The sequence below is a fragment of the Rhipicephalus microplus genome, chromosome X (genome assembly GCF_043290135.1).
Source record: "Rhipicephalus microplus isolate Deutch F79 chromosome X, USDA_Rmic, whole genome shotgun sequence".
Lineage (NCBI taxonomy): Eukaryota > Metazoa > Arthropoda > Arachnida > Ixodida > Ixodidae > Rhipicephalus > Rhipicephalus microplus.
In genome coordinates, this window is record NC_134710.1 from 62,783,816 (window position 1) to 62,807,726 (window position 23,911).

Sequence of the window (23,911 nt, forward strand, 5' to 3'; positions counted from 1 at the left end):
CAAATACGGCAACATCCATGCAGGCGTGCACGTGCGGCGACACTTCGCCATTCGGTGGCAACATCCTATACAAGTCAACGCTAGCTACAAACTTATGCTACAACCACACCCGATGACTGCCTACTGGCACACCCATCGACAACCTGTGACGAATGGAATCATTTTCTTCTTTCATATAGGGTATATTGCAAACCTGGAGAGCATTGGCTTTCCTAATAAGCAGGCGTCATGCACTGCAATTCTATCTTCGCGGCATTTGAGGCGCATGGGCGTTTTGGTATGGTTCATTTGTCACACGTCCACCGCTCTAACCTCTACGTTATCATGTATGGCGCATGCAAGTCTTGGTTTTCCCTTCTCTTCCTGTGTACGCGTCTTTCAAGGCTGGGTTCGTGGATTTGCCATGAATGGAGAAGAACTGGCGCCCCCCTTTATACTGTGCTTAAGTGGGGCGGCTACCACCCCCCCCCCCCCCCCCCCCTGCCCCCCTCGTGGCTTGTGTGTACTATAGCCACGGTATACGCGAGGCTGAAAATGAGCACTCCCGGGTCAGCAAGAAGAATAAATATAGAAAGTAGGTAAAGATAGTGCCCGATGCGCATTCTTAAGTAGATTAGTGTGATGTGACGACCAAGCTTAATTGATGGAATGACACCCCATGCTTGGCGCGCGGTGAGTCAAACTAGTGAAGACAGAGAGAAGAGATGAAGCTTTGGGAGCATGGCGTACTCGTTCTTTTTAAAACGCTTCTCAAGAAGTCGTTGAGCTTGCAGAGGTAACAAAATTCTAGAAGAACTATCGAGCTCATCTGCGGTGTTCTGCCGCTGAGTGACGCCATACACAAGCTCAAGGCCTTCTAACAGAGCGTAAAGCGTGCATCTTGACAACGTCCTCGCGCCCAACTCGTCTTGATTAAATTCTGGAGTTCTTTCACACGCCAAATTCACTATACGATTATGAGGCACGCATTCGTGGCTGTGACTGCGAAATAATTATGACCACTGGTGTTCCCCAGCGTGACCCCTAATTGCAATGTGGCTTCCACCGGTCATGGGATCGAATCCACGAGTTTAGATAGCCACTAAGCTACCAGGGTAGAAGGTCCGATTAATACTGTATACATAAATTTGGTCGATGGCGCGTGTGCTCAGTTGGAATATAGCACGGCTCCGAACGAGGGAACTACACCAAATTTCACCGAATTGATTGCTAGATAGTGAAATCTAAAACAAAATTACTTTGCAACATTGGCCCAGCCAGGGGGGGGGGGGGGGTAATGTTGTAGATATAAACTCACGTGTACACATAAACTCACGAACTTACATTAAAAGCGGTAGTACACCCATCCTTCTCATGTAAACTCAGCGGCATGAAAGAGCGATAACGAAAATAACACGGAACCTTATGAATTCACCTAAGGCGACTCGAAAGCAAAATAGAGTTGAATTGAAAACAACTTTATTTGGTCCTGCAGAACACAGCAGGGCCTCAATCCCAGTAGGGACCAGCAAGCAGAGCCGGCCGGCCACCTCGCAAGGATTACCTCACGCCTATCCAGCAAAGGCGAAAAACATTGTCAGTCGATGTAGTCGTGCTAACGGGAAAGACGATGGCGGCTCTGCGAGAGGACCTCGAAGTGATGGAAGGTCCACACGTCAAGGACGATGTGCCCGTACATCTATATGCGATGTGCGAACGGTTGGTTTCAGCGCACGTTCCTGTCTTTGGAGTTGGACATTCATGTCGTGTCTGTGACTGTGTGTGGTTAATTAACTCGGACCTTTCGGGGCTGAGAAAGAACGTAAAAACAACCCACGACCACCTATGCCGAGTAAAAACTTCGAACTAACCTATAAAAGCAACTAGCATCACCTATAGCTAAGAAATAACCTAGAAGCAACCAGGTTAGTTTTCATAATCGTCCCGTATCGTTGTTTAAAGGCGTGCGCCCCTTATGCAAGCTTCGCCTTTTTTTGATTGCTCGTGGTTGGTTTGAAGGAAAGAGAGATACAAAAACATTTTATTTAAATACTAAAAACGGCCGTTTGTTTCTGTATTTTCGGAATGTAGTACATGTGTTACTTTGTCGAGGAAGCGAAAGAAGAGAAAAATGTGCATTTGTTATGCGCAACGCGCCCCCCCCCCCCCCTGAGTCTCAATTTCGGAATAATTCCGAATGAGTTGCCGTGCAACGCGTCTCAAGTACTTACTGGAACTACGGAGCGCGATGGGATCAGAATTTAACATCCCTACATCAAGAAAACGTTCGTGAACATGTCTCATCAATAGCCCTGGTTGGTCCAGTATATTGTCGCACGAAGTTCCCGAGCTATGTTTTCATTGCGAACAGCTCCCGCCCCACGTGTCCTCGCAGCGGCCAACCGGTTGCCTGCACTGCCAGATGCCGTCAGCGCAAACCGAGTGGGTAGACGGTGCGAGAAAGGGTCATATACTCGCTGGGTGGCACTGTATAGCTGCGCTGACTGCGCCGCGTAGAACCAGCCAATTGAGGCAGACTGATTCGAAGATTACAGCAACTCTTCCTCCGTGCAGCAACTACAGCTGTAATCAATCCAAAGTGAGTGGCGTACACACTCTTTCACGAGTGGGGGGGGGGGGGTTAACCACTCGTCAGCCGGTATATATATATATATATATATATATATATATATATATATATATATATATATATATATATATATATTGTTAAGGCGTTTACTATATATATATATATATATATATATATAGAGAGAGAGAGAGAGAGAGAGAGAGAACTTCTTTAACGCGCTCGCACTTTCATATCATTTTTCATTCACACAGCACTTGTTCAATAGCGTAGAAAAGGACAGTGAATTTTACTGAGCATGCACTGGGATAACACGTATATGTTTATATGTTTGTCATGCATGATGCACGGAAGAATATTACACGCGACGCTTTTGATGCATTACCTCTCCCTTTTCCGCATGAATACAATTATGTTAATGGCGGCCTCATCAACAGTAGATATTTTATCATTGAACGAAATTAGAAATGACTAAGAACAGCTCACAAAGAATTTAGTTTTAAAATGTGAAGCACTCCTTGACGAACCAAAGGTATTTTGAGCGTTTCTATCTACTTATTTTATCTTCCCACTGAGCTCGAGCTCAGTGCTTTATTGATCGCTGCTTTGCAAGCTGCCTCCATCGCTCCAAGTTGCCGTAAACAAGGCTGATCAGATTTATCGGAGATTAAAGCGGAAACCTTTCTTGGTGCTTCCAATACAGCAAAACTAAAACATTCAGAAAGAGTCGTTGCAATCACCGGCTCACAGCAGCTTCGACAAAGCCGCGGTGATGCTAGTCCTTTTCGATAAAAAAAAATTATTTTCCTGAAGCAGCAAATGCTTTGACCGGTTCACGGTTCATAAGAGATTTGTTCGTTCCCATCTATGACTGCATCGGCCAGTCACAGCAGAATTAAAACATGAACAAGTTATGTAATGTTATAGGGCCACTGTTCAACGCTAGCCTTCTGTGCAGTGCTACAGCAAGCGACGCCAAGAACCTTCATGGAAAATCGTCACTGCTGAAATGTTTGAAAGTCATCCCTATGTGGTTACATTCCCTCGTAATATGCTTATTTTCTCGTAACAGTGTAAGTGAGTGATTACAGTGGTGAAGGAAAATTTTTGCCTTAGTTATTTTCCCCAGCGTTCAGCCGACAGCGACGACTGTCGAAAATGAGGGGGCTCGGCGCCCTCCCCTCCCAACTTTTCTCTGCGGCGGGAGGGGAGGGGGGCTAGCGCCTCCCTTGCCCCCCTCCCTTCGGCTAGTACGCCTATGTCCAAAGTTAATGTATCCTGGCGTATATGGTTCCCTTGAGAATGTGGGTCCGATCCCTCAATTCACTGGAGGGATCGGACCACTGGAGGGATCGGTGAGTGTGAGTGGGGGGGGGGGGGGGGATGGGGTTTTTTCGATATTTTTCGGTTTTGGATCTGTATATATACGCACGCACACATACAAACACGCGCACGAACATACGTAAAGTATAGTTGACCCCCACCTCTCCAGAAAAATAAAAATTCTGGCTACGCTACTTCCTCACTTAGATCTGTAACGCAGCCGGTTTGTGATTACGCGTATGTTTTAGAACGCTCAACGTCGAACGTTTCACGATTCAACTACGTATTAACGTATTCGTAATGCGTAGATTCCCTTTCCGTCGTATATATTATATATATTTTTTCTCGCGACGGATCTTCCACCCCTAATCGTTCATCCTGGGCGTTTCCCTCAACGCAGGAAGCAATAAAACGAGGGCTGGCGTCACCGCGCATACCACCGATCCCGCAATGACACAACATGTCTCGCCACCATAGGCTGACTGCGGACATAGCTGCTTTTTTATTTATTTATGTTTACGCGGCAGTGTATACTGCCAAGTAATTTAGCTCGCCAAAATTCTGTAACACATAGCATGGCATTATTCCTCGAATGTACAAGAAGAAAGGACAAATGAACTCGTATCGTGCACGGAATTACACAGAGAGAGACTTTCCGCTTCGCGATGTGTATAAGCCGAATATAGGATAAGTGCAGCGCGCGAATCCAGCGGCCTCCGTGGAAGCGTTCCCGTTTCCATGGTGCTCGCGCGTGCTACACGAGTGCCTCTCGTGGCTGGGCGCAGTTGCACGCGTGGACGGCATGTGCGCGTGGAATCCACTGGCGTCCCAAATTTTCCCTCTAAAAAGTAAAGAAATAATGCGAGCACGTGTAGGCGCCCTATGTGCAGTACGTGCAGCTGCGCTACCGGATATCTGAACAAAACCTTATACCTCTCACTAGCTGCGAAGGGGGGCCTGGGATAAAAGACCGAGAGATGTGCGGCGGTTTCGTGAGGAATCTGTTGAGCCGTTACTTGTGTTTTTATTCTGAAAAGGAGGACCAGGAAAGGGAGTGCGGCATATGCACCGGTCTGAGGGTGTTTTGCGTAACACAGTCTTTCTATGTGTATTGATACACCGTCCCTCGTTTGTAATTTTACGAGAATTGAAGACGTGCTGCGGACGGCTTATGTGCGATTATATTACCACACGAAGCGATAACTCCATAGACGTGAAAGTGCGTGAGACAATTTATACGCTGGTGTGATTGAATTAACGTTCCTTTGTTGATATTGCCTTTTTTTTGCGCCAACCATCAGAACCGTTGAAATAAAAACGAAAGGAAGTAATTGATTGATATGTGGGGTTTAACGTAATGAGAGACGCCGTGGTGGAGGGCTCCGAAAATGTCGACCCCCTGGGGTTCTTTAACGTGCACCCAAATCTGAGCACACGGGCCTACAACATTACCGCCTCCATCAGAAATGCTGCCGCCGCAGCCGGGATTACGAAAGGAAGTAAGAAAATCATATATGGAATAAGTGACATAGAATTGTACAAGCTATCATTATTCAAGACTGAATGAATTAGATTAGGATAACGCAAATAATGGATACATAACTAACTGGGCGAGTTGGAAACGATGCATCATTAATGATGCAACATCGTGTTGGCGCCTATTTTCCCGGTATCGGAAGAAAGCAACCGAATATGTATTTGTTTTCAAATGCAAAAAATCCAGATTTCCCCTTTAAAATGTCATATGCAGTATCTACAGTGTTAGCGAATTTTCACCGTTCATTTCACAAGTTCAAGGAAAAAAAGCATGTAGAAATTAAAATAGTTGTTTTATTGGTGTACTGTATGGAAGAGGTTGGCCAAATTATTGACGCTCACTACACCTTTCGAGTGCAAATAAAAATAAATAAATCAATAAATAAACACATATCAACATAAATAACACATAGCAAAAGCAGCCGCGGGCGACAGGAACACATACAGCCTAACCGCACATATCACAATATACGTTTCCAATCATTTCCGATATTTTTCTCTTCTCGGCAAAGATACTATACGTCACAAGTGCCCTTGTTTGTATCCAATAACCAATAAAGATAGTAGGATATATATATATATATATATATATATATATATATATATATATATATATATATATATATATATATATATATATATATATATATATATATATATATCGGGACAAGAGAGCAGCCCCCATATGCTTCACTAAAACCCAAAACACAGGCAGTGCTATACAATGGGCTAAAAAATGGCCGCGTCTACAAAAAGTTCGTGTGAACGATTTGTGATCAAACCCGGTGTTTGTGCTGAGTATACAGGATATTTCATCAGCAACTGTTGGAGTTTCTTACACTTAAAGAGGTTATTTAACGCAAATATTAATCTTCGATGCCCCCTTTCTTTGTATTCATCTTTTTTTTTTTTTCTTGGCAGCTTCCGCTGAGGTGTATCCAGTAGCACTGCAATATCCCACTACGTGTTCCAATATGTTCCGGCATTCACTTGTACACCGTAATGTGGTCATTTGTGCGGGCTTTTGTGTGTCGCTTGAGGGCTTCGTGTATTAAATGTGTACTGAATACCTCTCAGCCTGCAGATTTTAGATACGTCAGGACATATAGCGAATCATTACGAATAGTTCCTTGTGGAATGTTTACTGACGCTTCAAAGCGCAAGACACACGGACGTAGACGAGCAATTTCGACACGAACCGTCTGATTACACATGAATATACTTAAATGTGGTATAGAGTCAGATGCTTCACCAGCTGACATGAACATACATCACCATTCCGCCGACAGACTATTTTGGTTGTTGTCCCTGTCAGAAACCGGGGAGTGCTATTATGCATATTTCAAATCTCAGCATTAACGTTATGTGATCATATAGTTCGCATATTCGAGACTCTTTGAATTGGGCAAGTTATCACAGTTCACGACTTTGACTTACTGAGCGGCATACGTGACTCATTTCCCGCCTGGATGGGCACCTGCACAAAATTTGTCCCAGCTTTAGCTCTAATTTTACGTTTTCCAGGCACAGTTAATTTAAACTATTCGGAAAATATTCGTACTTGAGGAAGCCAGATATTCGGTTTGATTACGCAGCCTGATGCAACATTATTCACTCAGTTTGTAATTTCAAATTTCCGAAAGTTCGCGCACCACCATAGTGCACCCTTTGCCGTACGCGGCGGAAGTGCTGTGCCGTGCATTCAGACTTGCTCACAAATGTTTACGTGCCTGCAGGATTTTTAAGAAAAAAAGGTGGGGGGAACTTATAATAACGCGCATTTAAAGCTGTTTCAGTCACACGATGCCTCGAGAACCTCGATATGTTTACGAGGATTATTCTTTCCTCGCGCCTGTCTGCGACGACACATCTGACACTTGTAAAACGGGTGGCTTCGAATGAAACAAATTGAGTATTCACGTTCCAAGCATGCCAGGCCGTGTGACAAGCTCGAGTAATTTAATACCTCGGCTAGCGGTAAACGTTAGTAATTAGTTATTTGTATCCTCGTGTCTCGCAACAAAGAGCGTACTAGCAGCCCCCAGTGGTCAACAGTATTATTATGCTCACGATCTTCCTCAGCTTTCAGAGAGCCTCTAATTACTGGTTTGCCGGTGAATAGATGGAGCAATACGCTTGCCGGACGCCTCGTCTCTCCTACAAGGCCACTTCGCCACCGGAGCTCCCACGTGCGCCACACACGCGCGCCGGAGGATGGGGCCCGTCGGCCGAAGTAGTCGATGGAATCCCCAAGTGCACTTTCCCTCTTATTCAGGTGTAAGCGACCCCCATACTCACTGCCTTGCTTCTGCTGGTTGAGTTGCTCGGTGCTGCGCAGCAACCTGCGACCGTCATCATCTGCCACATGTCGTCCGCCGCACAGTACCATAGTTCGCCACCCGCACCCGCGGGCTGGCCTGTTGGGAGACTTTGCGCAGGTCCGGGGTTCGCGCCCAACAGCGAATGGAGAAAACACGGCGCTCCGCGCACACGCGCGAGGAAAAAAAGCTGCGTGCGGCCGCCGAGAGTGCAACACGGCGAAGAGGAGCAACGGTCAAGAGAACACGCTCGCGGAGGAGCTGCCGGGCAACTTTCGAACTGGGATGCGATGCTTGTCGGCTGCCCGTGCGCCGCCGAGAGATTGGGTCGCGCACCACGCGTCCGCCGGGCGGCGCGCCATGCGCAAGGTCACGCAGGTCACGACGCATGCGCAGCCGCCGGAGCGCCGATTTTGGATTCTCCGAGCCGACTGCCGAGGGGTACTCCACATGCACCGCACCTCGCGACTCGTTTATTGCATTCGAGGGGAGCCAAACGGCGGTGCTTCCGCTGGGCACGGTGTGTGGAGGGGCTGGTTTGATCAGAGGAGGCACACTTTGTGCCGTGTGCGCACGGAGAGAATGGCCGTTCCTGGGATGCCTCGATGGAGGCGTCCGCGAGTAAGCAGGGGAAAGTGTGATTTAGCAGGGTGGTACGATCTGGCAGCGAAATGTCCCGTTTGTATTCAACAAAGGCGGCACACTATACTTGGCCAGCCGTGTTGCTTGTCAGTTGAGAAAGTTTTCGTTTGATTTCCCATGTACAGTTGTCTCCGCTACTCAAATAAATAAATAAATCAATAATTTTTTGTTATTCAATGCAGGTCCGTTTGCAGTTGCCCTGCGCAAACACGATACCTTTTCCGTTACCACTGATTGGATAATTGGTACAATATTTACTTAAATGAATACGGTATAATTACGCAAACATCAGTGTCATATTGGGCATAACATTCAACAGTTACCTTCACGATAAGACGATTTTCTGGGGTTGGGGGGGGGGGGATTTTTACAGGGAAAGCTGTTATGAGATCGCAACTATAATAGGGTCTAGCGCAGTGCCGTAGTTGTCCGCCGCTGCCACCTCCGGTGTCCGTAACCACATCACGCGAAATTAGAAAAAAAAAAAAAAACTAGTACCATTGACACAGTAGGGCAAGAAGCCGGGTTCGCTCGGTGCCAGACCAGTATTCTACTACAGAGCAACGCTGGTGCTTGGGACTTATTGGCAAACTTTCCTTGGGCAGGCTTGATGTCGGGAAAGCAATCGCGTTATACGTTATAAAACGTTTAAAAACAGCGAAAGAAGAAAAACAACATCGCACATTGCGAATAGCGTAACGAGTGGCTCGTCCAATGCTCGAAGCTATTACAAAAGCTGGTTCTTTTTTTTTTTCAGCTAATAACTGTGACGCATACCCACTTCAAGCATAATTACTTATCATCGTCAGTTACTGCATGAACTATTGGCACAAAATTGCTCGCAATAGTTTAGCGGATACCACGCTTCTGAGAAGAATGACGAAAAATAGCATAGCGAATGCCAGCCTACTACCCTAAAATTTTCACTATTAATGCCGTAAAGGGCATCAAGCAAGTGTTCTTGCAACAGTTACCCAATGAGTGTTTATAAAAGGCTCTGTAAGGCCGCTGTTCTAGCTTTCACTGTCACTGTTCTGCGCCTTCCACTCAGTCCTGGAGTTTTCTTTTAGGAGCGAAGCTCCTTATAGTGACACCCGTTCATCCCTCGTAGCCGTTGTAGTAGTGTGTAACAAGTATAACATTTTGACCTTCAAGGTGGTGCCGGTGAGAGATTTCTTCTGTGCGTTGTTGAACAATAAAAGATAGTGCTCAATATACATGCCAATGGATGCTAAGGGGGAATGAGAGACAGGTGAATTCGGCTTTTAGTTAACGCGCACGCTGCGAATTTTTTATTGTTCAACAACTCACAAAAGACAAGAAAGGGTTGCTACGTTGTACTCGCTTGGTGGAACCTCCGAGGTTTTAGAAAGGTTTAGCGAGCGTTGGACCACAGTGCCATGAATACAATGAACTAGTATATACCATGAACTCGAGGTGGTTAAAGGTGGGAAGTAGATACGAAGCGCAAGCCATAAGAAAGTAAAAGCCGAATTCTCCTGTCTCTCATTTCCCATTAGCAGCCATTGGCATGTACATTGAGCACTATTTGACAGAAAAAGGTTGCTACGTTATACTCGCTGGGTGTAACCTCCTTGGTTTTAGAAAAGTTTAGCGAGTGTTGGGCCGCAGTGTGATGAATACAGTGAAATAATATATACCATGAACTCGAGGTGGTTAAAGGTTGGAAGTAGACCCGAAGTGCAAGCCGTAAGGAACTGTGCGTGTGCCACCTCTCGTTCAGTCCTTGGAATGTCCGCTGAATGGCGGTGCTTCTATATGAGGAATATATGATGAAAAGATGTGAGATGGTGGTACTTGGAGTGTTGAATAGGTGGACGAACGGACACACAGACAGATGCATAGACGGACGCACAGATGGCTGCACGGACGGATGGACGCATGGACGGACGCAGGAGCAGATGCATGGACGAACGCAGGGACGGACGCACAGATGGACGTGCGGAAGCACGAACAGACGCACGCACGGACGGGCGGATGGATGCATGGGCGACCACTCAGACGCACGCATGAATGGACGGAAGCAAGAACGAATGGACGGACGGATGCTTCGCCCCACTATCCATCATTCGCTCCGTGGATATGCCGACATTTTTTTTTTCCTTCTCTGTTATCCATGTGATACCGTAAAACGCAAGAAATGATGCGGGCTTGAGCGTGCGCCTCGCGTTCGTGACTGAAGCGCTCTCGGAAGGGAAATAAAGCAGTGGCTCGGTGGCCCCGAAAAGGGATAGTAGGGGTGCATGTTGGCCGTTCCAATAGGGGTGCAGCTGTGCGACGCTTCAGGCAAATTATGCTAAATTAGTGAGCGCCAGTTTATAGGGCAATGATAGGAAGAGTCTGACTAAAATGAAAATGAACAAACGAAAAAAGCATCTAGAATGCTTTTTCTGATGTCACTTTTACGCAACGATCAATTCAGCAATTTAGTAGTTTAAATTCTTCAAGCCCGTTTTACAGTATACTGCCATCTCGTGCGCACAATGAGCTCGGACGCATTCGCGTATCTGTTTTTTTGTGTGTGTGTGTGTGTTCTTTGACACAACTTGGGACCGAACAAAAAGGAAAGGAAAAGATCGTGAAGAGCAAAGACCAGGCTGAAAATGCTAGCTGATTATGTTTTGAAATGTCAGTGCAATGTAACATACGATTGTACTCACCTATTTATTTATTTATTTATTTATTTATTTATTTATTTATTTATTTATTTATTTTGTTTATATTCGATGTCTGAAGGCGTTACAGATGTGTTGGGCCGTGTGCTCTGATTTGGGTTCACGTTAAAGAAACCCAGGCGGCCGAAATTTTCAGAGCCCTCCCCTACGGCGTCTTTCATAATCATATGGTGGTTTGGGTGCGTTAAAGCCCCACATATCAATCAATCAAGGCGTTACAGATGGGAGTGGTAGTTAAAGTAATGCATATCTGCTGGCGGCCAGTACAAACAACCTGCAACAGCTATAGAACGGTGACGATTGAGTGGGCAGGTGGTTCCATTTTTCGACTGCCTTCGGCATGGAATAATCAGCAGACAAGTTGGTATTGAAAAAAGGACTTCAACCTAATTACGGTGAATAAGAAAACCAGTCATAAATGGTGGCTCACTAATAAGTCATATTTTCATGTGGTGATTATGAAAAAAAATACTTATGGTATGATGTTAAAGAAGACACTTTTTTGTGGAGAAAAAGAGTAGGAAGTTACAGAGCATATTTCATGGTAGATAAACTAAAAGAGCGGTAATAATTTGATACAATGAAGCGATCGCTACAGTTATGTACTTTTATAATTAGTTAATAAGAAATTATTTACTCCGATCCTACAAGTTGCATGCGTATTCAAGGTCAGACATTGGAAAAGGTTTACATAATGTTAATCAAACAGATTATCCCACAATACCACAGACGTCTATCAATTCCTGCAGATCTTCCTTGTCGTTGGCTATTAGTACTATATCATCTGCATACATCAATGCTGGTAATGACTGTTCAACGTGTTTTCCTAGCTTGGCAAAAAAGATGCTGAAGCCGAGTCGACTCCCCTCTAGTTTGGCTTCTAGTCCCTGGTGATACAGCATAAGTTAGAAAGGTGACAAGGGACATCCCTGTCGAAGCCCGCGTTGTATCTTTATAGGTTCGGTTACCTGATTTTCCCATTTTATAACGACCTTGTAAATTTTATAGATATCCTTTAGACGATTAGTTATTCCATCTTCCACATATAGTGTGTCCAGTATTCCCCTCAAGTCGTCCTGAATCACGCTATTGTAAGCTCCCTTTATATATAGAAATGCCAGCCACAGGGGCCTGTGTTCTTTTTCCGCTATTTCAATACACTGCATCAATGAAAAGAGATTGTCCTCCAACCTCCTTCGTTTACGGAACCCATTTTGTAGTTCTCCCAGCACCCCTTCGTTTCTCTACGTATGTGTGTAGTCTTTTCTTTACCATCTGGCACCATCACCGGGAGAGAGAGATATATATATATATAAAAGTGGCATCTCGCGAGCAGCATGCGGTAGAGTGCGGTGCCGCCAGTGTGTTCCAACCATTAGGGCCGGTGTGAAGGCCAGACTTTATGGACATGGCCCCAGTGATATTCCGTACTACGCCGAAGAATTCCCATTCAGAGACATGAAAATTCACTATTTCGGGGATTTTTTTTCTGCGAACATTGATGAAGTTCCCAGCATGTTTCCCTGCTCAACAGCACTAATTTTTGCCCCCGTCCAAGCACACACATCCTTACACGTGTCTCACGTACTGGCGACTTTTGAAATAATAACGAGCCCTTCCAATGACTCACAACATAAGCATGATTTATTATTTCATATACTGTTAGTACAATGCACATTGTGGGCTTCGAGTCTAACACTACTATAATCAACTGGAAATCGCTCCGCGTAAATATCAGAAACATATCTCAAAGACTATGCTTGCGTGGTGCATGTGACAGAACCGATTACAGCAGATGAAGGTGCACTGTGATCGCTAATTATCGGTTGTCATAGGAGAAATTAATTATTCCTAAAATTCCCTGCCATATCACGAAGATATCCTTTTTCCCTTGGGCTCAAAATGACAGGTGAAAATCCCCCGAAAAAAAGGAAAATTCTTATGCGGAACATCACTGCGTGGCCCGTCTCTTAACCACTAGGGCGCAGTGAGCCTCAGTCCGTCTTTTAAGAACTACGGAACCATCGTTTGCCTAGACAAAGTGGGTAACAATTCAGAGTACATGGTACTCTGCTATGGGAGAGCATGGAGCCGTCCCGCGGGCAGCCCAGGGCTCAAAAAGACGGCGCCATTAAAGCGCCTGAATGTGTGTTAAGAAAAAGGTATTAACGATTTAGAGTACTTGGTACTCTACTATGGGAGAGCGTAAAGCCGTCCCGTCTGAGCATCTGAGCATGGCATATCGCCGGTGTCAAGCAAACAGACTTTTAAACAAAGAGAATGACGAATGCATATGGTTTAGGGTAGAATAGTAAAATGCGGCCATCAAATGTGCACCGGCCTTTTGCGAGTTTTGCGCACTTTTTTTTTCAAATTCTAATGTATTCTCAACTAAAAGTTTATCGATTATCAGTTTGTTTTTATACGCTAACCACGTCTTTTATCGGAATAACTGCCGTTTTGTAATCCGACTACTTGTAGTTACCTGTAAAGACTACATTTTTCTTTCCCGTAGGGCCCTGCGCCCAACATACTGCGCTGCTTTCAGCGCCACGAGTGGCTGGTCAGATCCGATACCGCCTTCAGCATAAATAAAATAGCAAAACGTTTTTGTTCGACACTGCGATTTCAACCCGTACCTTCACGCTCCGAAAGCAGGTGTGTTCACCACTAGGCTACACACCCATGCTTTTCCAAAGGGAACACATGTACAGTACGTCTAAACCGCATGAATGTGTCCCTTAGTGCAAAACGAATGCAGAAAGACAACACTTTCAATTCAGAGTTTACTCATTTTTGTTATAAGGCATTAAACATCCTCAGCGGGACATGATGTAGAGCGGATATGGAAAAATGTATCATTGAATATTTTTTAAAATTATGCCAAACCTGGGTATTCATTGTCTTCCTGAGCCAGCTATTACATATATTAACAAAGGAGTAGAGGCGAGCATAGGTACCCCATCTAGTGGTTGGTCAAACCCTTTCTTGCTGGGCCGCGAAAAGGCTCCAGGGGCCACTCGTTGTATGGTATATATTCTCTATGCTTCAACCGCGCCATTGCAGGTAGCTAAATCAAATACCGGCTGTGGCGGCTGCATTTCCGATGGTGGCGGAAATGTTGTAGGCCCGTTTGCTCAGATTTTGGTGCACGTTAAAGAACCCCAGGTGGTCGAAATTTCTAGAGTCCTACACTGCGGCGTCTCTCATAATCATATGGTGGTTTTAGGGTGTTGAAACCCAGATATCAATCAATAAACCACGCCATTACTCTCGACGCCGAAAACCACCATCTAGCGGTTGGTCAAACCCTTTTTTGTTCGGCCGTGAAAAGGCTCCAGTGGTCACTCTTTGTATGCTCTATTTCTCTATGCTTCAACCGCGCCACTACTCTCGACACCAAAAACCGTCTGGAGGTGAAGATGACAATGGGGCTGCAGCGCTGTTTGCGTCAGGCATGCAGGACTGCTCTTGCTGTTTTTCCCTCATTCTGGGCGCCGAGGGAGGCAATGTATCTAAAAACGTTGGCTGGAGGTCCCTTTGGTTCCTTCTTTCAAATGTATGTGGACGCACGATAAATTTAGTATCGATAATCTACGTGATGGACCAGGATGTGAGCGTAATCTACCTTCGAATATGCTAGGTAGCGTTCGTTCTGTTTTTACTCCTTTGATGTTATTGCTTTAAGGATCTTACCCCCTTCTTGCGCTTAGCGCTTCAAACGCTAGATATTCATACGTGGTTGCGCTGATACACACCGGAGGGGGGGGGGGGATAGGGAGTAGTTTTCGAGAGCATAGACGAGAGCACGCCTATCTCTCGCCCAGGCGCCTTCGGCGGTATACCCTCGCTCGCAGAGACGCCATGATTTGTTTGCAACTGCCAAGGCGCACGTCGCTAGCATGGCAAGCAGTGGCTCTGGGAGTTCAAAAAGCGAAAACGTGCGCTTATAAAATGTCATCTGGGTACCACTGCACGGTCATCTGATGCGACAACAACCAGCGCAAAAGGAAGAGATTGCTGAGCACTGCGTGTGTAGTTCACAGTGCATCGCGGGAATCGTGCCAGTGCGGTGTTTTGCGATTGCACAGATTTCCGTCCACAACGAAAAAGGTCGAGCTTTGCCGCCTTAGAATATAATCGCAATCAGCAGGAAAAACTACGAGCCCAGTGAAGTGTACAAGTAAGTATACTTATTGCGTTTATTCAAGCGTCACTACAGATGTTTCACTTTACAGCAGCGATTTGCGTGCAGTATACCTGAGGCACAAAACTATTGCCGTACTCTTTCGCAGGCCGCATGTCAATAATAGGATATTCGTATTACGACTCACGCGTGGATGCACACACTGCGCATGTTTAGTAAAACTGTAACGGCCTTCTATCGCGATACGTGAACGGCGCGGAAAGCATGACTTTCGACTCAGTCGAACTGCGACCTGCCTTGACTGTCACTAGGCGAATCTACACGTGCTTTCGGGCCGTTCCACGCGCTTCCCGCACAGCCGCAACGCACGTGCCAAGACCCATACCGCACGCAAGCGGGGGACAAATAAGCCAATCGGTGACGCTCTTTCACCCTCTGCAGCGTCGCCACAGAGGCGTCGCCAATTGGCTTATTTGTCCCCCGTTTGCGTGCGGTAGGGGCCCCGGCACGTGCGTTGTGGCTGTGCGGGAAGCGCGTGGAACGGCCCTCCGGCTGGCGTCGCCGTAGCACTTCAAAATCTTTTTCTAGTGCACTTTTGCAGCGTGTGTGTGTTTCGAGTGCCCGGCAGGACTGGCTATTGATACACATGCGGTGCATGAGCGTAAGCTTGAACTAGATACTAGCGCTACGTTGAAGCCGGCTTACTGCACAAATTCTGCCTTGTCAAAGCCAAGGCACGCCGCAGTTCGACTGTGTCAAAAGCAACGCGTCCCGCTGTTCGCCTTTCTTTCAATCGCAATGGTACGTACCTGATGAAGCTGCTACAGTAGTCTGCAATGCACGTGCTGCGGACATTCCGGACTGTCGAGGAAGGTCTCCTCGACGTTTCACACGAAATCAGCATAAAGTTCCAGCATAGGAAAAGCGTGAAACATGCTTACAGCCGGACTCGAGTTGTGAAGTTTCACGTTTGATTTGCAGAGCGTCTGCTCACCTGGCAGTTGAGAGTATTGCTTCGCCGCGCGAGCAACAGACGGCGCCATACGCTTTTCAACATGGCAGCATGCACTGAGCTCACTGTGTTCTGGTGTATAGAAAGGAAGGGAAAGGAATGGAAAAGAAAAATGAGCCCCGCATGGAGGCAGCAATGAAAGGAGAGGGCATGCCTAACCGGCAGAATGGTTTTTTTTTTTTTTTTTGTGTCCCGACTCGTAAACGAGGCGCCGCGGCTGAAAGTCCCCCGTCCTCACCTCTGGCGCTGCACTTGCTTTTGTCTCGACCACGGCGGCCGAATTTCGATAGAGGTGAACTAACACAGGCCCGTGCACTGTGCAATGTTGGTGCACTTTAAAAAACGCCTGATGTTAAACATTTTTGTAGACAATAATTTCGTGGACCTCACACATGGCAAGAATTGAGTTCATTTGGCACTATACATAGCGTTACGAGATGCATCTATGACTTTGAGCTAATCTAGTAGCTTATCTAATCGAGGGCTCACGAGAGACGTGGAGTTCACTGGCTCCAAAAGACTAGCGAATGATTTTACTTCATAATGCTACGCTAAGAACATACGCAAGTTTCATGGAATGAACTGCATGCTACGGTAGTTGCAATGCATGACGCTTAAGTATACAGTGAAAGTAGTGTATGTGTAATCCTTACTTCATTGTTATAACTGGTTGGCCGATACCGCAACTACATTGCTCTTACATTACTAAAATCCTTTCCCGCAGATTCTTAAACCGTAGGCGGATCTTTGTGATAGGTTACTCAGGATGTATATGTTATTTTTGTTATTTTTATCCATTGAACTTTTCCGAGAAACAGGCATCTAATCCGATTTTGCAAACGCGCGTGCGGCGCGCATATCCAACATTCTATGGTATGCACGCGGTATGCGGGTATGGGCTGCACGTGACTTCGGCAAAACATTTTACGACGTAGGGCCAACAATATCACGCAATACATTCAGTGACCAGCCTCTCGAGTTCGTCATACACTTACGTATTCCTTTGGAAAGTTTTGTTTACACCTGGTTAAGCAAAAGACAACTACAGCACTCAGGCGTACATAGGTGGTTAGATGATCGATTAACAGAAACACTCAAAGCGCATTTGTTCGTTTTGAGCACTTGAAAGAAATACTGCGCCTTTAAAACTGCATTCCGAGGAAAATGCCATGTCAATACACCTTAAATTACGTGAAGGGCGAAATATACATCAATCTACCAGCGCCTGCATATGCGGTTGTGTAGAAGAGTTTTCATGTGTTCCGCAAAAATACAATTTTCAATCTACCTCAATTTTCGGGTTCTGCTTTATATTCTCGGCATGACAGCATCGAATGGATGGATGGATGGTTAAGTTGGATTAGATGGACTGGATTGGATAAATTTGATTGGATTGGATGGATGAATGAATGAATGGATTGAATGAATGATGATTGATTGATGATGTGGCGTTGGACGTCCCAAAACCACCATATGATTATGAGAGACGGCGTAGACGAGGGCACCGGAAATTTCGACCACCTGCTGGGGTACTTTAACGCGCATCCAAATCTGAGCACACGGCCTACAACATTCAGGCCTCCATCGGATTACAGCCGCCACAGTCGAGATTTGATCCCGCGACCTGCGGGTCAGCAGCCGAGTACCTTAGCCACTAGACCACCCCGGCGAGGCGTGCCAAACTTTGTAAGAAAAAAAAAACTTGTTTTCACTGTGCGAGGCATAGAAAGGGCAAAAAAATCGTAGAAAGTCAACCAAGAAAAATATGCGGAGGTGGAAAAAAAGTTGAATTTGTCTGAGGGCTACTTGTTGGCTTGTTGGGCATATTTTCGCCTAGTGTGCGAGAGGTCCCAGGTTCAAATCACGGATAAGCACTCTTTAAAAAAAAAACAAATTGGCGGATAAAGTGTGACCATTGCTTCATATTTATCGCACTTTTATTTTGTAACGTTTTTTTTCGCTAGCCCTCCAGTTCATTCGACAACTGTCATTTGACAACTCCGAAACTTTTCAACTACACATTAAATGAAACTAAGCTAGTGCCAGTTAAAACCTTGGTGTTTACGTAGCAAATGATTTGTCGTGGCATTCTCGAATTACCTACATTATTACCAATGCTAACAGTTTCCTCGGTTGTGCCCGCAGAATCTTCAACAAGCACCACCACACCTTAAGGTACAGTTATTAGTCCGACCAAAGCCAGAGTACGCGGCTACCATTCGAGACGTAGCTCAATCAGCGTCAATTGAACCTTTAGAAGCTGTCCGAAACAGCTCAGCCCGCTTTATTCATAACAACTATGCTCGCACTGCCAGCGTGTCTTTAATGAAATCTTCTACGACTTCCTGATCTGGTCACTAGAAGAACAATTTTTTCATCGGCCACTCTTTCACAAAACTTTCTCTACTTCCTTATCTGGTCACTAGAAGAACAATGTTTCGTCGGTCACTCTTTCACAATTTTTTTTTTCAATCAAGTACTTCGAGAGGTATTGATCTCGGAACCTGCATACTTCTCATCCCGTGTTGACCACCCGAATAAAGTAATCATTATTTTCTGCCGCACCACATTTAGCAATCTTTTTTTTTCCGAAGACAAGCGAGAATGAAACCGCCCTCCCAACTTCCACTGCTGCCACTAAGGACCAAGTGCTGTTGAAGTCGGCAGTTGCGAATGACTTTATGGTACGACTGCAGGGTATGGTTATCTGTTTTCCTTTTTATATTACTTATATGTTTTTTTCGTGTTTTTCTCTAATTTTATAGCTATTGCGATTTATTGTATTTCCTTAACTGCTGTCATTATCATTTTTGCTGCGTTCACATTCTACGCACCTTCTCTGTAACACCCTCTCGGTCTTGAGGTACACTAATAAATAAATGAAAATAAATAAATAAATAAATGAATAAATAAATAATTGTGTTGTCCCATGTGGCCGGCACGTTAGTCTCGACATCCGGACTAACGAGCCGACGGCGCTTCACACCACGTGGAATTAGTCATAGAGCTGCGTGTCGGTACGTAGGTATAGGAGTATGATTCTCGCATAGGGTGCGATAGGTCCCGCGTTCAAATCACGGACGAGCTCCTTTTTTGTTTTTTTTTTAAATCGGAAGATGAAGTGTGACCATCAGCTCTTATTCATCACAATTTTATTTTTTGTGGAGTACCTTTTTCTAGCTCTCTAAGGGGTTATGAAAATAAAGTGCCACCCGTACCTTACTATCTTTAAGAAGACATCTCAACAGGTCGGTACAGGAATAGGGTAATGGGAATAAAAGAGATAGGAAGAAAAATAAATGGAAAATGGCACTCATTTGACTCGCCTCCCCCCGCGCGTGGTCGAACCAACGCACGCGGAGCAGTCCGGGAAAGACGCCGAGAAAGTCAAGGCAAAGTGATGCGCACGAATTAACAAGGGCGGGAAGAGAAGTGGGTTCCTCCACATTCACAAAAGTCCAAGTGACTCCGATGGTTGCGCCACCTCAGAAGGCCGATCCTAAGGTATAACGGCGACCAGGGCCGCAGCAAAAAATTGTCGCTCGGGAGAGTCCACTGGGAGCATCGGGAGCACATCACGAATTACCGCTGGTACTGGCTCTATCTTTGTGCCCATCGCACCATGGTCCGTCGCTAGGCCGGACGGGGCCGGTGGCGTCGCAGAAGCGGGCGGTATCGTCGTCGCTCTTTTGGAGATGGTGGCTGAAGCTGGCCATAGCGAAGAAGCGCGCGGTGCCTGTTGCCGTCGAGCGCGTGATGACGACGGAAGAGGCCGGCTGAGTCGTGGAAGATGGTGGTGTCATCGTCGTCTTCATGGGGATGACGGGGGCACTCGATGAACGTCGCAGGGTGGCTTTCGAGGTCATACCACTGGTTCCAGTGAGCGCATGCTGAAAAGAGCGGCCCTTGATGATCGTCGCACTGATCCCAGGGGTCCTGGCATGTTACATAGCTTTGCGGTAAGCCACGTTGTCGTCTTATGAGGCCATGATGATCGCGGCCTTGCGTTGGAGCTGCCAGGAGGGGCAGCGCGTCTCAGTTGCGGAATGTTTTCCGCTACAGTTGCTGCAGCGTACATGTTCTGCTACACATGGTCCTGGTGAGTGCTTGATACCGCAGCGCAGGCACCGTTCGTCCCGCGAGCAAGTAGCAGTTGCGTGCCCGAAGTGGTCACATCGGGAACACTGTAGGGGCCGGGGCTGGCACGGATGAACAGCGCGCTTTTGGTTGTAGAGCAGGATATCCGATGGTGGTCCCCGCAAAGGAGAGAGTGGGCAGTTGCCTCTACGCACCACCGGACAATAGTGGCACGGGTGACTCAATGTTATCAGCGAGGTTCTCAAAGGGGATGGATGGGTTCACCCCGTAGATGATACCAACACATGTGTTCAGGTACAGTTGCTTGGCCCGGACTTGAATCTCGCATATCGTCCCAACCTGGAGCAGGGCAGTCAGATCGGCGGTGGGGTACGGGTCAACCACAACCAGGTGCGCTTGGAATTCACCCGTACACGTTGGATGGCAGGGAATCCCGAGAGGAAGGCGATGATCGAGTCCCTCGATGTAGCCATGAAGAGTGCCGGCAGGTCGATGGATGATCGTGGCTGCCTGGTCGTTCGAGACTAAATCGCCATCAAGTTGTGGATGTTGAGGGCGCGGGGATGCTCTTGGAGGCACACGCCCTCTTGGGGAGGCACGCGCGATCAGGCGTGCCGTTTGCTCGACAGCCCTTGATGGTTGGAGAGGAGAGGAGATGGCGTTGTTGCGAGGGGGTGACCTTTGCAAAGCCACGGCCATGGCAGGACAGGAGGAAGTTCCAGTTTTCATTTTCCTTTCGCTCGGAGCCTGGGAGGGGGTGGCAGTGTCATGGGAGTACGGGTTTTCCTAGAGCGTGCAGGCTTCGGTAGTGCCTGCTTTAAGAGCAGGCACAACCGAAGTTTCTAACGGCTCTGGTCGGCGTCAGGACGCCGACAAGAGGTTTTGCTAGTGGTGCCCCGTCCTCGGACTCCTGCGACCGTCTCCATCTTTCCTATCTTCTCCTTTCTTCCGTCGTTCGATGTCCCTGCGTCTCACTCTCTCCTTCCTCTCTCTCTCTCTCTATCTCTTTACATTTTAATCCTATACTTTTAATCCCTCCTTTACCCCCACCCCTCATGAGCTACTGTTCAGGTGTTCTCCCCTGAGAGACAGTTACGGGGCTCACTTTTCTCTTCTCATTTAAAATCAGCCCCCCCCCCCTCCCCCGTGCCTGCTGCTGTTGTGTGTAACCCGATTTCAATGCGAAGGTTGCCGCGAAGGTGTCCTGCTGCTGCGTTTGGCTTTGGCTGCTTCTCTGAGGCGTCTTTTGTATAGCCCCTGCACGCAAAGGAAAAAAACAAAAACACATGTGCTGCTTGCTTGAAATCTCGACCCACTCCCTCCTTTCTCTAGCCCTGCTCTGGCTATACCGAACAGAACCGTCGACACTCCAGACAGCATGGCTATGCCTGTAGGGTTCCAAATCCGAGGAACATTTTCACTTGAAGGGGTCCTGCAACACTTTTTGAGCATGGTCAGAAAACGCTGCCGATTGGTAGTAGAGGCTCTGGACAACACGGAAACCCAATGTTATAGCGCAGCCCGCGGCCAGGAATTCTCAATAAATTATCCATTCAGCTAAAAAGTGCTTTGTCTTCTCTCAACAAATCAGGAAAGACACTCACCAATCACTCGTAAAAAGCCCATCTATCAGCCATTGGCTGATTTGAAAATGGCTCGCCTGATCGTTACAGAGATTGCCGCGAGAGGCTGTGACTTGTCCACGCGTGGGCGTGCGATAACGCTGAAAAAGCCGCGCATTCAAAGAAAAAAAAGAAGAAATAAGTGTTCAAGGTCACGAAGCACGCGTGACGTTTTTCTTTACCCTGGCCATCCCTCGCTGCTTAGCTTCCAGCGCTTTAATCGAGACGAGAGAAGAGAGAATGCAATTGCAGCATGCGACAAATCTTTGTAAATCCACTCGCACTGGAAAGATCTTGAAAATTTTTGGCGACGTAGAATTCGTGAGGCAATACGCTCTTCCGGTGAATTCGTCCCATAGTTACTTGAAAAAGTTATTCAGGGCGCCTTTAAATGCGAGGATTACATGTCGCCATTGCCTGTGGTCATTTCTTGTGGTGAAGAACATGCAGGAGGAATTTTTTCCATCTATATTTTCATTTCAATTGTCCTTGACTTCATAAAAGAGCGAAAAATTAAGGGAACGCACCAGCGCTCGGAAACGTAACCTTTTAGGTGTTATTTCATTTACAATATTGTGGTAGTTCGATGAGCAAGCACAACTCATTTGCAGCTTGAGGCAAAAATATACTCCACATGCAGTGATATGCACATAGGCACAGGTGAATCGACGAGACCTAAATCAAATAAATGTGATCACAGGAACTTTTAGGACCCGCAGTTGGTTATACTTGTGGCGTGAGCATCGTCTTCGGGGATGATTGGTGTTTGTCAACAAGCTGAGCCTGGCTAATCTCGACAGACATTTTGCAATGTCTCTGCCGTGACTCACAGTCAACATCAGCTTCTGATCTTGCTTTCGTAACGTGGCAAAAAGCTGAAATTTCACTTTCAGAATGAATCCGGTGAACGTTATGAGCCTAACAGTTCTGATCAAGCAAAAGAGCTTTGTTCATTGGTGAAAAAAAAAATTCCCGCGAAACACGTTCTTAGCAAATTGCATTAGTGTAATCACTATTTAGATATGACAACTTTAGCCAATATGAGTCAACTGAACCGAGGTTAGCCTATAGCCTAATTATTTCCCACAGCAACTGTAGCGATATAACTTATTCAGCTCCAACAGCGTGGGACATTTAGTTGCTGCAGCAGCTGTATACGCTCAGGCGGTCCTCATGATCAACCCATATAAAGTGGTTACTTGCTGCGGCATTGGTTTCACCCTATTTTATTTCTCTAGCACTACAGCATTGTGACCTATACCTACATACGATTCATATATTACTATGGCCTGTAACGAGTTCTCTTATGGTCTTCCGGTGAATTCGTCCCATAGTTACTTGAAAAAGTTATTCAGGGCGCCTTTAAATGCGAGGATTACATGTCGCCATTGCCTGTGGTCATTTCTTGTGGTGAAGAACATGCAGGAGGAATTTTTTCCATCTATATTTTCATTTCAATTGTCCTTGACTTCATAAAAGAGCGAAAAATTAAGGGAACGCACCAGCGCTCGGAAACGTAACCTTTTAGGTGTTATTTCATTTACAATATTGTGGTAGTTCGATGAGCAAGCACAACTCATTTGCAGCTTGAGGCAAAAATATACTCCACATGCAGTGATATGCACATAGGCACAGGTGAATCGACGAGACCTAAATCAAATAAATGTGATCACAGGAACTTTTAGGACCCGCAGTTGGTTATACTTGTGGCGTGAGCATCGTCTTCGGGGATGATTGGTGTTTGTCAACAAGCTGAGCCTGGCTAATCTCGACAGACATTTTGCAATGTCTCTGCCGTGACTCACAGTCAACATCAGCTTCTGATCTTGCTTTCGTAACGTGGCAAAAAGCTGAAATTTCACTTTCAGAATGAATCCGGTGAACGTTATGAGCCTAACAGTTCTGATCAAGCAAAAGAGCTTTGTTCATTGGTGAAAAAAAAAATTCCCGC

At 46.3% G+C, this 23,911-nt stretch overlaps 1 protein-coding gene across 2 annotated transcripts in view; it reads right to left on the reverse strand.

Annotated features, from left to right (window-relative positions):
- Positions 1–23,911, reverse strand: part of vari (MAGUK p55 subfamily member vari) — a 134,397-nt gene that overhangs the window by 70,949 nt on the left and 39,537 nt on the right. The window contains exon 1 of one of the 2 annotated variants that reach the window (XM_037427244.2): positions 7,724–7,953. The exons of the other annotated variant lie outside the window; for it this stretch is intronic. Within the exon in view, the coding sequence (XP_037283141.1) occupies positions 7,724–7,814 (91 nt within the window). The 5' untranslated portion in view covers positions 7,815–7,953. Of the gene's footprint in view, positions 1–7,723; positions 7,954–23,911 lie in introns of those variants that run through there. 2 annotated transcript variants of the gene reach the window in all.